The following is a 17,000-nucleotide window of genomic DNA, read 5'->3' as shown; positions in this document are numbered from 1 at the left end:
CAGATTCCTACTATTACTGAGAGTATAGTATTTATGGTATTTTTTAAATGTTGACTTAACATATAAACCATTAATAATAATAATAAAAATATTACTAATACTTGTGTTGATTACTAATACATGGTATTTAATGATATTTTTCTAAAAGTTTATTTTTGAAGTATCGATTAGTTTTGATGTTATACTTATTAATAAATATATAATTATTTTTAAATATCTACTTTTTCTCAACGATGAACATCAAGATATTCAACATAAAAATGTATTTTTTAAAAACAATTATTTAAGTATTAATTTATCAATAAGTGAATACAGTTTAATAAAAAATTTTATATTCAAAAAACGCCTACTTTTGTGCAAATTTATCAATAAAATTATTTTATATTAATAATTTTTATAACAATAATTATGTGCCTGTTCAAATTTTAGTAATTTATCATCATATAGTAATTATACATCATATCACCATTTTTTAAAAATTAAATATTTTATGTAAATTATTAATAATTTTGTATTTGAAAACATTTTTTGACATTGAACCGATACATTCAAGTGATTTGTGATTTAAAAAAAAAAGTTTTTAAAAAATTGAAAGCTCGTGTGTATGAATGTATGTATGTATGTATGTATGTATGTATATGTAAGTGTATTTGAAGTGTAAAAGACAGTAACTTAAGCAATAACTACCTGAGGTTTATCTCAGGAGTCTATTTGACTGTTTTAGTGCACAACCAGTGTCTGACATCCCGATCCCACTCTGCAGTGCCTCTACTCTGTGCTCTATTAGATCACGTGTGGACACAAATTACAAATTAATTTTTAAATATTAGTTTAATCAACATTTGTATCAATAGTCCCAATGTTTGGTTCGGACGTAACTGTAAACCAATTGCTAAGTCACGAAGTGTCCACTGATTGGCAACAGTTTCCTGGACTGCCGTTTGCCGCTAATATAGAGGCATCATTTAATCGTGATTATCATCGGCAATGGATGTACGAGAACTGGTCGATCGCACTATACGTATGTACGGCTTACGTGGTGGGCGTACTCTTTGGACAACATATTATGTCAATGTCGGCCAAGAAGTACAGTCTTCGGGTACCGTTGTTTGCTTGGAACGCAATATTGGCCATCTTCTCAATCCTCGGTACTATCCGATGTCTACCTGAGTTTGTATCGGTCATCTGGAACTCTGGTCTTGAGTCGTCCTACTGTTCCTCCTCATACTATTATGACGTGCGACTGACTTTCTGGTACTGGGTATTTGTGTGGTCTAAAGTGGTAGAGTTAGGCGACACGGCATTCATTATATTAAGAAAACAACCGCTCATTGCTCTTCATTGGATACATCACGTGCTAACTCTTACCTACGCTTTCTTTGTGATCGGTGAGGCTCCGGCCAGTGCCCGATGGATGGTTAACATGAACTTTGCCATACATTCATTGATGTACACATACTATGCATTGAAGTCACTTCGTATATCGGTTTCCCGATCCATAGCAATGATCATCACTAGTGCACAGATCGTCCAAATGGTATTCGGTCTCTATATCAACGCACAGGCCTTTCGGTTGAAGTGGTCGGCCAAAGCCTGCGACACATCGCTCAGTGCCTCCGGTGCCGGCCTTTTCATATATGCGCTGTTTTTCTGTCTGTTTATTAACTTCTTTATGAAGTCTTACGGCAAAAAACTGACGAAAGTGGTGGCCATCACCTCAAACTCAGTCAAAAGTGGACTCAAAAGTGTCTGGCGTTGGTTGTCCGGTGCCGCCCGAAATGTGGCCAATAAAGTGGATTAAATAGTTATATTAATATTGATATACTGATAGACTTTATAAATTAGATGTCAATTTTTTAAACAAAAACATGTATTTTTTAAGCAGTTTAATTGATAATTAATTGATTATAATTTTAAATCCATTGACTGTTTTTTATTTAATAATTTTTCTGTCTTTTTTAGTGAAATTTTAAAAATAATTCAATGTTTTTGTAGACAAAAACATTTTATATTTAATTTATAAGTAAATCTATTATTAATATTTATATTGTAGTGAAGTTTAATATATAAGTCAATTTTTTTGAATAGTTTTATTAAATAATAATAATTATAAAAAACTTAGATTTTTTATTTCAAACAAGTTGATATAAATTTCAAATTTAAATTGTTTTAATTTTAATATTTATTATTTATAATAAATATGTTTTTATAATTATATTAGATTTTAATAAAATAAAAGTATTTATAAAATTTTGACAAATATAAAATATGCATTATTATTAATGCTAAATAATGTATTTATTTAATTCATATGTATAAATGTTTAATAGTATATTAATCATAATTTTAAAAAACAATTATTAGTGTATTATATATACAATATTGAATATACATAATTAAAATAAATCACTGTGTTTTAATAAAATATTAATTATTAATTGGTAAGATTATTTAGTTTTATGAATTTTTGTTGTTTTATGAAATTATTTCATCAAAAATGATTACTATTAGTAATTTAATAGTTTAAATTGATAACAAATATAAATATTAAATAAAAGTATTGATAATTTTATTTGTTATTTATTATTAGTTAATATTAATCATAACATATAATTTATATTGAACTTTAATTAGTGAAGTTTAAAATACTAAATATACACAAATACACAATCAAATAATAATAAATAAAAGCAAATATACAGTAGTTTTTATTAATACTTATAAACTTAATAAACTTAAATAAATTATAAACTTATGATATTTTGATTTCTATATTTATTTTATAATTTTCTTATAAAGAAAGTCAATGCTGTGATCGTAAAAAATAAAAGCCATAATAAGGTGACTATAAAGCCAGTGTATACCTGTAGCTCATTAAGACCCCATCCACGCAATAGTATTGACCGCAGAGATTGTATAGCCAGAGTACAGGGCAATACTTTGCTGATGTATTTGAGTGCCGGTACCATACTTTCAATCGGCCAAAAGATACCGCCGATAATAACTGTTGGAAAGAAAGCGCCGATACATAGAGTGGTTGCGTACATTTCATCGGGACATATGGCTGAAATCATTAAGCCAAACATTAGGCCACACGTGCCCTGAAGGAAAGTTAGTCCAGTAGCCATGACTATAGAGCCGGTATGTGGTATACCAAAAGCTACAAAAGCAAGCGTTACTTTGAGACCGATCTGAAGGGTAAGCATAAAAAGCTGTAATATAATGTGTGACATAACAAACTCAAGCGGACGCACACCGGCAACCAAATTGCGGTCAACCAAACCATCGTTTATCTCTTTGATCAACAAATGACACGTTATTGTAGTTGTGGCAAAAAATGCGACCACAATAAGAGCACCGGGAGCTACAAATGAACTAAAGAGTCCGTTTTTTTGTCCATATATTGGCAAACCGTTATTGACAATCGGTTTAATTGTAGTTAAGTTTGTTTTTAAACCGATGGCTATATTGTTGACAAAGCGTTCATAGGCTTCGGCAATATATCTGCTAAGCTGTGAACCGATCACTTGATTAGACATATCGATCCTTAACTGTATTGTACTACTATTGACTGATTCTTCATTCATATCTGATGTATAGAAGCGACTAATGAGATGTTGACTAAATTGTGGATCAAAATAAAGGACAGCCCAAACATCATTGACTCGGACGGCATTCATAGCGTCGTCCAATGATTTGTAATGAACTAAATGGATCTGATTTTCATCAATAGAGTTGATAAACATTTTACTAAAGTTGCCGCTCGTGTCCGGGTTATAAATAGACACCGGTATCTGTTTGATGTCTTTGCCCACACACTCAATAAGTAAACTGATCTCAATCGCCGGCATTAATATATAAAACAATAATAAAATAGGATTTCTGGACATTTGCTTAAAGTTTTTCAATGTTAAAGCAATCAAACGGTTCAGACAACGAGTGTCACTAATAATAATTTCTTCGCGTAATTGATTCAAACCTTTTACCACACTTTTCTTGCGTTCAAAATTTTTGTTAATATCTTTTGATTGTAATTCTTGAGTATTAGATTTTTCTTTAAGATCATCACTACTGTCACTAAAAACAGTAATCTCATTGCCGTCGGGAATGTAGCCATTGTTTTGATATCCAAAATCACAATTGTTTAAATTTGTCATTTGTGCTTCATTTTTGTTATTTTCGATATTATTATTATTATTATTATTGATAATAACTTTCATTGAGAAACTATTAGCTTTGTTTACATCATTTTCTATGATATCATTGGAAACTGTTTTGCAATCAAATGTTAGATCTTTTTCCGATTTCTGGTTGTTCTCTATTTCTGATAACTTAAGAAAGACTGCCTCCAATGTGGGAAATCCGTGTCGAAGCAATAGCTCATCAGGCGATCCCTCAGCTAGAAGTCTACCCGATCGCATGAATCCAACCCGTAACGCACCCCGAGCTTCCTCTATGTAATGAGTGGTCACAATAATGGTCAGTCCATTGCTGGCCAGAAAGTACAAATGTTTCCAAATTGACTCCCGAAGAATAAGATCTAAACCGACAGTTGGCTCATCAAGTATAAGGAACGGTGGGTTATGTAATAAAGCTTTTAAAAAATATTATTAATTTAATAAAATATTAAATTATATTTATTACAGTCAAATACCTGTGGCTATTGAAACACGCCTTTTCTGACCTCCACTTAATTGTCGGACCAGACGTCGACTAACAGGCAGTTGAAGTAAATCCATGAGAAACTCTATCCTCGACTGAACCACTTGTCCATCGATGCCAAACAACCGACCGAAATATACGAGTGTTTCATCAATACTGAATTCATCGTAAAGGGCCAACTCTTGTGGCATATAACCAGCACCGGGTCCGGGGACTCGACTTTCAGGAGAACCCGGTTTATGACCAAATAGTGAGATTGAACCACTTTTTGGCTTTAATCGTCCTAATGAACACTTCAATAGTGTTGTCTTACCACAACCCGATGAACCCAACAGTCCATATATGCCACCTGTAGTTACCGTAAATAAATAAATAACAGTTTAAATATATTATAAATTAACTAATTTTTATATTTTCATTACCTTTAGGAACCGTAACGTCAATACCGTTGAGAACCGAAACACTATTTTTGTAATCAAAATATACATCTCTTATCTCTAAAGAATTTATTTGTGAACTCATTATTAATTTAATTATAAAATCAAATAATTTATTATTTAAATAATAAATATTTAATATTAGCTTTCACTAATCAAATCAAATAATATTTATAACAAAAATCTGTAATACTATCGATTATTGTTGTCTCAGATTGTGATAATATATATTAATATTATACGTTGAGTGAAGTACCAGTGTTTTAAGTTATATATTTTTACAATTATTTATTAAATAAATCGATACACATTTTGTTATTATATTTACAAAATAATCAACACAGTTATATTAATATGTAGTTATAGTATTTATTTCGATTATTTTACATTAAATTACATGAAATTTGAATTGTTTTACATTGTACTGTATATGCAGATACTTTATATCAATATACTTTTCACTTTCATCTGAATCAATAAATATTATTTAAAAAACTTAAACATATCTATACATTATATTAAAGTTACTAATTTTTTAAATGTAATAATAATTTGCCTAATTATACTAATATATTATTATAAGTAGTAATATAAGTTGAGTACTTTTAAATTTTGCATAAAATAAGTCATATAATTAAAAACATTTCAATAATAGAATTATTATGCAATATATTAAATAATAGAGAAATTTTATGAATATAATTTGGCAAAAAAATTTTTCCATTCATAAAGATATTGATAACAATACTAATTATTTTTATGCTTTAATAAAGCATACAATAGACTATTAGTAATACCGGTAGTATATTATTATTATTATTATTATTATTATTATTATTATTACTACTACTACTACTACTACTACTACTACTACTATTACTACTACTAATACTACTACTACTACTATTACTACTACTACTACTACTACTACTACTACCTGTAGTAGTAATATAATTAAATTAAAATATAATAAATAAAAAACGCTCTTAAAAAACATTTTATTGAATCAATTGTCAAAAATATTTGGGTGTCAGTGGGTGTATAAATTGGTCACATTTTGCGATACTTTTTTGTTTCATATGAACCGTACCATTGGTATTGTCGGCAGTTTTTAGTGTTGTTTCTTGTGATTTCCCAATTATAGGTTCAGTATATATTTTTTATTGTCATAGCAATTGGTGGTCAGTTGGTTCGCATTTATTGATTGTATGGTTATATGATTTAATTGTATTTCAGATTAACTGAATTTAATTGTATTGCAAATGTTGTAATTAATCTCTTTTATTATTGTTTTGCTATTAAATGTCGAATTAATTATTAGCTTTTATTTGGTTTTCCAATTGTGATAATTTAAAATATACTGTGCATTGAAATTGCGATCAATAAATAATTTATTTTAATTATTTTTTGAATGTAATGTAGCATCACTTGCAATACATATGTAAAATTAAAAAAAATAATATCAATTTTATTATAATTTTTTAATTAGAATTAAACTACTTTAAAATAACTTATTTATAAAGTACTGTATGTATAAATTTTCAGTACAATAATACATTCATAAACTGTATTAAAATATAAATTTGTTGAAACTATTTATTATTATTAAATTAATATAATTTTAATTAAACATTATATAATATTAATAATATTTGTATTTTATTTAAAATATAAAATTAATAAACTTTCTATCAATAGTTCAACAATTTAAAAATGAATAAATTGTTATATTTGTTAAACAGATGGCACATTATATGCCAAATATAATATACATTTAGTATAGTACTGTACTGTACTGTACTGTATATACAGTAGTATACAGTGTATACTGTAATATGAAATTATCATAACTTTTTCTTAAAGAAAATGATTGAATTAATCAAAAAGAAAATTAACCACAAGATTGTAACAATGAAACCCATGAGAACCGGTAATCTTTCAAAACCCCAACCGCGCAATAAAATACTTCGCAACGATTCAATGGCCAGAGTAGAGGGCAGTGCTTGACTGAAATACCGGAGCCAAGTAGGCATACTCTGCAACGGCCAGAATATTCCGCCAATCATTACACTGGGAAAGAATGTGCCGATTCCTATGTTAGATAATAATTTATGGTCAGTTAGTTTTGTAAGATTTGGCTAATTGTTTAGTTAGTTAAATGAATAAATAAAACACAAATACCTAATGTATTTGCATATATCTCGTCATAGCAGACGCCAGATATCATGAGACCAAACATTAGTCCACATAAACCCTGAAGAAATGTTAGGGCAATGGCCGACATAATGGAGCCGCGATTAGGTATTGTGAATACCAAAAATGCAACCATCAGTTTGAGACCGACTTGAATGGCTAATAGTATGGTCTGCAATATGATGTGCGATAAGACAAACTCAAACGGCGACACTCCGGCCACAAGACTACGTTCGGCTAAACCGTCGTTTCGCTCTTTGATCAATAAATGAGTGGTCATAACTGTTGTGGAAAAGTATGCCACCATAATGAGAGCTCCCGGTGCTATAAATGTAATAAGCGATTGATTTTTGACTCCATATATAGGCGGACCGACAACTATGGGCGGCTTTAAAGCGTCGGGATTTATGCCGTAATTAATAGCCAGAAAACCTAAAAATTTGGCGAAAGCCGTATAAATGTGTCGTTGTATCTGAAAACCTATCACTTGGTTAGACATATCTAATTGTAATTTTATGGAACTGTCTTTAATAATTCCCGGATCGGAATCGGAGGACAATAGCGATCGCATTCTTAATGTTTCGGTAAAGTTGTGTTCAAAATGAATGACAGCCCAGACATCATTGTCTCGAACTGCCTGTACAGCTGATTCAAGTGTTGGATATCTGACTATAATTATATGATCGACATCAATGGCACTGAGAAATAGTTCACTTAACGATAGCGTTTGATTGTCAACATTATCGGGATTATAGACCGAAACTTTCATGTTTTTGATATCATTGCCAATACTCATTATCATAAGACTGATCTCAATAGTAGGCAATAAAACAAAAAACGCTAATAAAGCCATATTTCGGGTCATTTGTCTAAAATTTTTGAGTGTCAGTGCAGTCAATCGCTGTATAAATTTGGTCTCATTTACGATACTTTGTTGTTTCATATGAACCGTACCATTGGTATTGTCGACAGTTTTAAGTGTTGTTTCATTTGTTGTCTCAATTATAGATATGGTTTCTTCAGTATAGCCTTTATTAACATAACAATTGGTTGTCATTTGATTTTCATTCATTGATTGTTTATTTATAACATTTAATTGTATATCCGATGAACTTTCTGTATTACAAATATTGTTTTCAATCTCTTTTGGTACTGATCTGCCTTTAAAAGTCAATTGATTATTAGCTTTCATTTGGTCCTCCAATTGTGATAATTTAAGAAATACGTTCTCCAGAGTTGTTAGTTTGTAATTTGCTATAAGTTGTTTGGGTGAGTCTTCAGCCAACAGTTTACCGGATCGCATAAATCCAACTTTCGAGGCATTTCTGGCTTCTTCTATATAATGAGTCGTCAAAATGACTGTAAAACCACGTTTGCACAGGTATTCTAAGTGTTTCCAAATGGAATCCCTGAGGATTAGGTCCACACCAACTGTTGGCTCATCCAATATAAGAAGTGGTGGACTATGCAATAGAGCTACAATAGGATGATATAAATATATAGTACAGTATAACAAATAATAAGTTAATCATAATATTTAACTAATGCTATATATATAACCTGTGGCTATAGACACCCGACGCTTCTGACCACCGCTTAAATTACGAATCATTTTGCGACCATTTGGTAATTGAAGCAAATCTAACATAAACTCAATTCTTGTTTGGATAGTCTGTGAGGTAATGCCAAACAATCGTCCAAAATAGCGAAGTGTCTCTTCAATACTAAAGTCTTCATAGAGTGCCAACTCTTGTGGCATATATCCAACAGCAGGTCCGGGCACTCGACTACCCGGTGTTCCGGGTGTCCGTCCAAATAGAGAAATGCTTCCGTATTTTGGTTTTAGTCTACCCAATGCACATCTTAATAATGTAGTTTTGCCACAACCGGATGAACCCAACAGTCCATAAATTCCAGCTGACAATCAAATATAACAATATTATAATAATTAGCTATACATGTATTATAGTTTTTATATTTACCTTTAGGGACAGTCAAATTGATGCCATTCAAAATATTATGACCACTTTTATAATAAAAACTAACATCTCTTATCTCTAAAGCATTTTGTTTGTCAATCACTAAATTATTATTACTAGTCATTATTTTAATTATAAAACACGTAAAATTGTAATAAATTTTAATAAATATTTACAAAAGTATGTCTAAACATAAAAATTATCATTTATTGTATTTTTTTTATTAAAATTATAAACACATTAATTAACAAAAGATGATTACAATCATGCAATTGATATTAAAAAAAACAAATTTGCATTAAAAAATTACTTAATTTAATTTAAAATATAATAGTAATAACACAAACATTAAATGTAAAAATCTTTCCAATGAATAAACATTTTATTTAGTTTACATTTTGCATTTTCAGGTGAGCTCACAATATGAAAACGTTTATAAAACTGCAAATCCCTGTCCTCATCCTAGTCTACATTCATAACATATTATATTATAGATTCAATGAAATTATCACATATTGAATATTCAACTAATTTAAATGAAACTAACATTTTTTATCAAAATAATGCTAAAATTTTGTTAAAGAAATAATAGTAATATAATAGTTTATTATTGTTAGTATAATATCTTACATAGATATTATTATTATAAATAAAATGATATTTACAATAGAAATAACATTTAAGCTGTTATTATTCAAATTGTAGACATTTTTATAACATTTTCAATTCGTTGTATTAAAAAATATTATAATATTATATTTTTAAATATTTTATTATTCTTAAATTTATTGTTTTGTAAATCTCAATGTTATTTGTTTGTTGTAAATGTTTTGATTCAATAAATAAATGTAAAGAATATAATGTTCAGAATATTTATATTGTATTTCATTTTATTATTTTTATTATTTAATATTTACAGTACTATACGATTAAATAAATACTAGATATTTATTTTTTACTTATCTTTTGTTTCCGGTTTTATTGTAAATAAAAATTTTATCAAATAAAATTTTCAATGATACACCATTGTATTAAAGTTGTTTTAATTTTGATTTTTTAAAAATTATTTCTGAAAATAAAACCATATTACACAATAACTAAAAATAAATAAATTGTCCTAAATTTTAGTGTTATCTACAAAATATTGATAAATAATTACTAAAATAGTAATTTTAAAAAATAAATTTCTATGTAAACATCTCTTAATAACAATTGATGCGTAAAATAGCTAAATATAATACAAAAGTTAATTATACATTAATTATATACATGTAATAATTATTTTATTATTAATTATTATTTAAACCAAAAAAATGTGTTAAACTATCATTTAGATTTAAAAACACATAATATATCAAAATTTATATTACATAAACTGTATAATTTGCTTTATGTCTTATGTTTGTTATATAATAAAATAAGATATTTTCATTATTTGCGAATAAATTATTTAACAGTATATTTGCGAAAATAAAATCTTTAACTAAATTTTAAACTAAATATTTTTAAAATTTATTCTGTTTATGAGTGGGTGAGTGAGTGAGTGAGTGATTTCAAAAACAATGTTTTGTATTGTAGACAACAACTAAACTTTATAACTGTGAACGAGTAAACTGAAAACTCGTGGACTGTATCGAAGGACAGGTATTTTCTTATTGTTTATTAATGTTCAGGTAATCCGTCAAATGATTCACTCATTAATCAACTCATTGTTAACCCTTTAAAACAGTTAATACAGAATATTTGCCAAAATAATAACAATAACTGTAATAATAATTGTTTTTTTTGTTATTATTATTACTTAATTTTATAAAAGCAAATCCATTTTACTAGAAAATTAAATTATAAGATATTTATTTTAAATTTTCAAATTAAATATACTGTTAAAGGAAATCTAAAATGACATTAATTCACAATATAATAAAAACAATTTTTACTAACGATCGTAAATTACTTTTTTTAAACTTACTTAAATATAAGGTAAAATAACAACAAAAATTAAATAATAAAATTGTAAAAATAGCAAAAAAAATTAATTTATAAAATTGCATTTTGAAATATATTTATTTTTAGCATTATTAATGGCAAAAATATATAAAAGAAATTAATGATGCAATTAATGTTTTTCAAAAAAAAATTCTATAAAATTAAATTAATTTTTAATATAAAACAGTATTTATTAACAATATTAAGACGCTTTTCGGTGAAATTTTGTGATCAATTTTGTTGAATAAACCGCATAAATCATATCTATAATCATAAAACTTGTCAACCATTTGAAAACCTAATGACACATAAATATTTTGATTACATCTGTATTATACATGATTTTTAAATTATTATTTTTAGTTCACTACATTGTATTTATAGAAATAGAAATTTTATATTACACTGTAATTTACTTTATTTTTACTATAAAAATCATATAAATAAATAAATTTAATGTCTCTAAATTTAGAAATTTCAATATATGTATACTTTTATGATTTATTAAATAAAAGTTGGTTACATATCAGTGAAAATAAATAAGAAGAAAAAATTTAAATTTAAATTTTAAGTACAAATAAAAAATATAATTTTTCACATTTAATTTTTGTAATTTTACTTTTTTGAAAATTTTGTTAAATAAATACCTATAATATTGACTGAATATCATTTATTATGATAAATATCTTTTAACTTTGATTTGTTATTTCAGTTTCAGACTGTATATAATATATATTTTTATACTAATAGTTGATTTTAGGACATTCATAATGATTGATGTGAGTCTTGACAAAGCATTAGAAAAATTATTTTGCAATAAACTGCTATTTTTCCCAACATTTCAAATACTATTCAAACAAAATCATGAAAAAAAACTTTTGTTGGTTTTAATACTTAACATTCATAGTATAATAAGATTAGCAATCCATTATACAATTAGCCTTCAATATGTTGTTAATTTAGGATAATAATAAATAATAAGTAGAAACAAATAATATATAAGCAATTATATATATATATATATAATTAAAATTAAGATATAATAATATTTGAAATATTTAAATCTAATAAAACACTAAATGAATTGTCAATCTATATGAACTATATTATAGTCTAATAGATAAATATAAAAAATATTTCATATAATAATAGAAGTAATAATAATAAAATTAGATACAGTTTTTAATAACTGATCCGATCTAAGATTTATCTATTCTTATCCAATCAGAAATCATACAAAACTATTTATAATATAAACATTTTACTAAAAGGGTCGATAGATTTTATATTATAATAACTTTTAATAGCAATATTTATTGACTAAATTATCTAAAGTAATAATTACAATAATTACTTTCTAAATATTAAGATTTATCATTAAATTTAATCATTTAAAACATAAAAATTGATTTATGCAAACATATAGTGTACAACCTATACTATAAATATAGATTTATGTAATCATGTTTTTTATATTGCATAATGTATCATTTTTATAAAATAATGTATAAAAAATTTAATTTATGTTTTGGATAATTGTAGAAAACTTTTTTGATAATTTGGCTATTTTTAGTCTATATATAATATCTTAAATACAATGATATACTATTCTAAAATTTTTCTCATTATAAAAGAGTGAGAAAAACGATAAACAATTAACACTATTATGATTATTACAATATTATTTTTTTTATTAGTAGTACAACGAAATACTTACATTACACTCAATAATTTTTTTTTTGAAGGCCATGAATAGTAATTAGTGTCTACTCTTTTAAAAAAATTTTGAACATTAATACATTGCTTGTCTTTTAATTTGAAATAAATTTCTTGTTTTCATGACTGTGTTATAAAATAAATGTGTGAATCAAAACTGATTCAATGGATCGCAATTTTTTCTTGGAAATCATATTTTCTATGAATAAACCTTTGCTTTTTAAATAGTCATTCAAAAAAAATATTGTGTATTAATTTTTTCCACACCTATTAAGGGTTCGTATGGTTTGAATCTTTAGCTATGAAAATACCATTTCCTGGCTATCAATATATATCGCGCCTCCTATACCTACAAAAGTCATTATGTAATTCAACGCTTTTTATAATTTAAATTATCAATTGTCACGACTTTTTTTTACTACATCCACAAAAATATAAAGATATAGGAAGTGATCGCCATTTGTGTTTGAGGGGCAACTCGTTGAACGCCCACTCCTAATGCAAAACAAATATCTTAGTCATAGATAATTATCAACTTTTTAAAAGCCACGCTTAATATGCATTAATAATATATATATATATATATATAAAGTTATTACTTATGTTTATATAGCTGTAGTTTATAATTATCTTTTATGAATCATTCATTGAACACAATAATGTTTTTATATAATATGAAGAAAAAAATTTGTTTGTAAAGATGTTTAACACATTATATGTTACCTCATTTGAAAACAATTTGATAAACATTATTATAATTTGCATTTAATATTTATTTAAATTTATTTATCTTTTAGAAAATTAAATTAAAATTGCAAAATAATAATAATTTATTTAATCATTAAACTTTCTAATAAAAAAATTCAATATAATTATTATATAATCTACCTCTAGCTATAGATAATTAGCAATTTTTTGTTTGATGTTATTAAAAATTTATTAATAGTTGAATATAAAATTATAATTTATTTCTAAATATAGGAAAGTGAGGCCAATAACTGTCTGATTCCTATAATAATGACTTTTTCATTTCAAAATACGAGAAAACAATAAAAAAATAGTTTTTCTTTTTTATGTTGTAATCATTAAAATAAATATTTTAACACATAATTGTAGTATAGATTAATAGATAGCAAACCGAAGCAAATTACATAATATAAAACTTATCAAATTGTTTGTCATTTGGATAATAAAAACAAAACGAAATAAATTACTGGTCTCTCCTATGATTATTAAGTCCATTGACATTATATGAATAATTGTAATTAATTTTTTAGTGTTATTAAAATCTATATATATATATATATATATATATATATAATGTATTGTATATATAATTATTAGCTATTATATAGCATTTATATATATATATAATTTAAGTTATTAAACTTTATCATTAAAAAATATTGTTTCTGTGGATACCAATTTACTTAAAAACTAAATAATTGTTAATTAAACATTATTATAGTAAGCAATTAAAAGCAATTAAAGCAAACTAGTAAAAATTGTTTAATTTACAAAAAATATGAAAAAATATACAAAATACTACCCAAATAAAAAATGATTATATGAAATAAATATTTATTATATTTACTTATTTATGAATATTTTTTAATAGTAATCTTCTTTTTAAATTTTAAAATGAAAATTAATTTTCTTAATATTATTATTGTATTATTTATTTTCTTAGATATTTATATCGAAATTCAGATTTTAAAATCAAAATTGTCATAATTTTTGTTTTATACAAAATATGTTGCTAATTATGTCATTTGCAGTCATATAAAGTAATTATGGCTTAAAAAGCTATTACATAACAGAAGCATATATACGATGGCATAAAAATTTTGACAAAAAGCATAAAAATAAATGGAAAGACAAATATAACACAAAAAAAACATTATTATTATAACATAATGTTATTTCTATTGTTGTAAATTTTTACAGCTATTATTGCCATTGATTTTAATAATCAATTCGTCAAAACAGTTAAAATATACTTTAAATGGCATTGTTTTGTCTTTCAAACTGTTTTTTGTTTCGCGTGACATAACATACGGTGACTTCAGGTTAGGTTAGGACCTAATCTCGAGACAAATCTGGCAGAGAGTGTCTACCAAATCAAGTCTTACTTCTTGTTTTGCCATATATTTTGTTTTTAGACATTAACGACAATAACAAAACTATAATAATAATAATAATAGTACTCTAAAAAAAATTATAACATTGAATTGCATGATAGGGACCATCGATTTAAACTGTGGTGAACGCCAATAATGGTTTGCATAAAACAACAACAGCTATGATAACAGATAGGAACTAATGGTATTAATACTTAATAACTCTTCAATGTATTCATGAAAAAATAATAATAATTATCACAATAACTGGTGATAAACAAATGGTGAGACCCATACCTGAATATACAAAAAGTTGGTTAAACCCTAACTCAAGGCAATAATGTTTGGTTTAATATATTGTAATATAATCACAATAAAAATATTAAATTTATATTTAATAACTATAATAATAATAATAATATTTTGTATACTGTTGTGCATAATAATGACAAACAAAATTATTTTATTGTCAATGGTCTGCTACAAAAAATGTGAAAACCAATCAAAAGATTATATTTAAAATATTGAATATCATTAATACTTTTAATTATCTATTATATCCATTTGTAAATTACAATTGTAATTATCATGTATTTTTGAAGCCAAAACTAAAACCCCAAAAAATCAATATCAAACTAATATGCGTTGCCTTGACTTAATTTATTAAATATTTATGTACATTATTAAACTTTATTGTCAATGCAAAAACTGTTTAAACCCATAGGTATTGCTATTATAGTAGTAGTTAGTAGTACCTACAGTAATACCTATGCTCTCCTATGAGTATCTATATTAATAATGTATATATTAATGCAACATAACTAATAGTAAAATTACTATAAAATCCTTCATATATATATATATATACGGCAATGTCATTGACAATGTATAAGTTAGTAGTACTGGTAATACACTTAATACATGAATTTAAAAATGAATTAAAGCCAATTCATAAATATTTCTTATTTATTCATAAAATTGGTTTTTTTGTCATTTTAAAGCATTATATAATATAATGTATTCGTATGTTCACAAAACTTTTATACTATATATATATATATATTATAATAGACACTTTAGTTTGTATTTTAATTTGTCAACCGAAACGTTAGGTTACGATTATGATAATAATAATATGTAGTAATAACTTATTACTACTATATTTCAACACAACTATTGTATATTTTTTCTACGAGTAGTTAGAATACACTAACATAATATAGTTTATATATATATATATATTTATAAGTCATAAACTTATCGAGACTTTTGTGAGGGAACTACCGTTTCAATAGAACTTGTATGTCAAAGGTTGATACATCTGTGTGTATATAGTATATGATGAGATAGCGAGAGGGAAACCATTGAAATATTGTTAATACAACTTTTGACACAACCTTTTCAGTAATACTTCAAAGTTATGATACATTAGAGACAAGTGTTATATATGTTTGAGTGAATGCCAGCACCGGTATTACAATGGATTGGACAAAAACTGAATGCCAAAAATTCAAATCGTAAGGTGAATCCAACAAACTTGAGGGTCGACATCAACTAAGTTGACTCCATAGGCATTGAGTGCCAAAAACCAGGTTTTACTTAACGTTTTAATGTATTTTCAGTGTTGTTGTTGTTGTTGTGTTTAACTAACAGTGCTCTCACTCCTAACTACCAGCAGTTTCTCCCCTCTAATTCAGTCAGTCGGTTGGTATGAAACAGGTTCTCTCGCTCTCCTCAAACAATCATTGCTGGGCACTGGTGGTTGAAGTTCATACATGTTTCAGTTGATTGCGTTACGCCATTAGTTGTGTATACCTAAGCCTCTCATTGGGCTTATTATTATTATTTTACGAAAAAAAGTTAGACATTAGTTCGTTATCTTTGGTAATATAACTCTCGCTTTGAAT

At 26.0% G+C, this 17,000-nt stretch overlaps 4 protein-coding genes across 4 annotated transcripts; 1 reads left to right on the top strand and 3 right to left on the bottom strand.

Annotated features, from left to right (window-relative positions):
* The first annotated feature begins 430 nt into the window (after positions 1 to 430).
* On the top strand, positions 431 to 1,801 carry LOC128958153 (elongation of very long chain fatty acids protein 6-like). The gene has a single exon (XM_054303968.1). It carries the CDS (start codon positions 860 to 862, stop codon positions 1,799 to 1,801), a length of 942 nt encoding a protein of 313 aa, XP_054159943.1. The 5' UTR covers positions 431 to 859.
* Positions 1,802 to 2,780: 979 nt separating this feature from the next.
* Positions 2,781 to 4,157, bottom strand: LOC128958152 (ABC transporter G family member 20-like). Its single transcript, XM_054303966.1, has one exon. The coding sequence runs from the start codon at positions 4,155 to 4,157 to the stop codon at positions 2,781 to 2,783; it is 1,377 nt and encodes a 458-aa protein (XP_054159941.1).
* Positions 4,158 to 4,252: 95 nt separating this feature from the next.
* On the bottom strand, positions 4,253 to 5,184 carry LOC128958151 (ABC transporter G family member 23-like). Its single transcript, XM_054303965.1, has 4 exons — positions 5,085 to 5,184; positions 4,655 to 5,011; positions 4,344 to 4,594; positions 4,253 to 4,270 (listed from the first exon to the last, which is right to left on the bottom strand). Exons 1-4 carry the CDS (start codon positions 5,182 to 5,184, stop codon positions 4,253 to 4,255), a joined length of 726 nt encoding a protein of 241 aa, XP_054159940.1.
* Positions 5,185 to 6,943: 1,759 nt separating this feature from the next.
* Positions 6,944 to 9,395, bottom strand: LOC128958150 (ABC transporter G family member 20-like). Its single transcript, XM_054303964.1, has 4 exons — positions 9,275 to 9,395; positions 8,853 to 9,209; positions 7,281 to 8,768; positions 6,944 to 7,191 (listed from the first exon to the last, which is right to left on the bottom strand). The coding sequence occupies exons 1-4, from the start codon at positions 9,393 to 9,395 to the stop codon at positions 6,944 to 6,946; spliced, it is 2,214 nt and encodes a 737-aa protein (XP_054159939.1).
* Positions 9,396 to 17,000: the final 7,605 nt, after the last annotated feature.

Source organism: Oppia nitens, unplaced genomic scaffold (genome assembly GCF_028296485.1).
Source record: "Oppia nitens isolate AA-2021 unplaced genomic scaffold, nextdenovo-longstitch-racon4-pilon3 scaffold3_pilon_pilon_pilon, whole genome shotgun sequence".
NCBI lineage: Eukaryota > Metazoa > Arthropoda > Arachnida > Sarcoptiformes > Oppiidae > Oppia > Oppia nitens.
The sequence above is the reverse complement of the archived record's forward strand: the minus strand, read 5'-3'. Positions and strand labels throughout refer to the sequence as shown.

Coding starts and splice junctions, on each gene's coding strand:
- LOC128958153 (XM_054303968.1), top strand. CDS start 860: ATGTTTGGTTCGGACGTAACTGTAAACCAATTGCTAAGTCACGAAGTG.
- LOC128958152 (XM_054303966.1), bottom strand. CDS start 4,157: ATGACAAATTTAAACAATTGTGATTTTGGATATCAAAACAATGGCTAC.
- LOC128958151 (XM_054303965.1), bottom strand. CDS start 5,184: ATGAGTTCACAAATAAATTCTTTAGAGATAAGAGATGTATATTTTGAT. Junction 5,012..5,084: donor TGACGTTACGGTTCCTAAAG/GTAATGAAAATA, acceptor CGGTAACTACAG/GTGGCATATATGGACTGTTG. Junction 4,595..4,654: donor GCGTGTTTCAATAGCCACAG/GTATTTGACTGT, acceptor ATTTTTTAAAAG/CTTTATTACATAACCCACCG.
- LOC128958150 (XM_054303964.1), bottom strand. CDS start 9,395: ATGACTAGTAATAATAATTTAGTGATTGACAAACAAAATGCTTTAGAG. Junction 9,210..9,274: donor CAATTTGACTGTCCCTAAAG/GTAAATATAAAA, acceptor TTTGATTGTCAG/CTGGAATTTATGGACTGTTG. Junction 7,192..7,280: donor GATATATGCAAATACATTAG/GTATTTGTGTTT, acceptor TATCTAACATAG/GAATCGGCACATTCTTTCCC.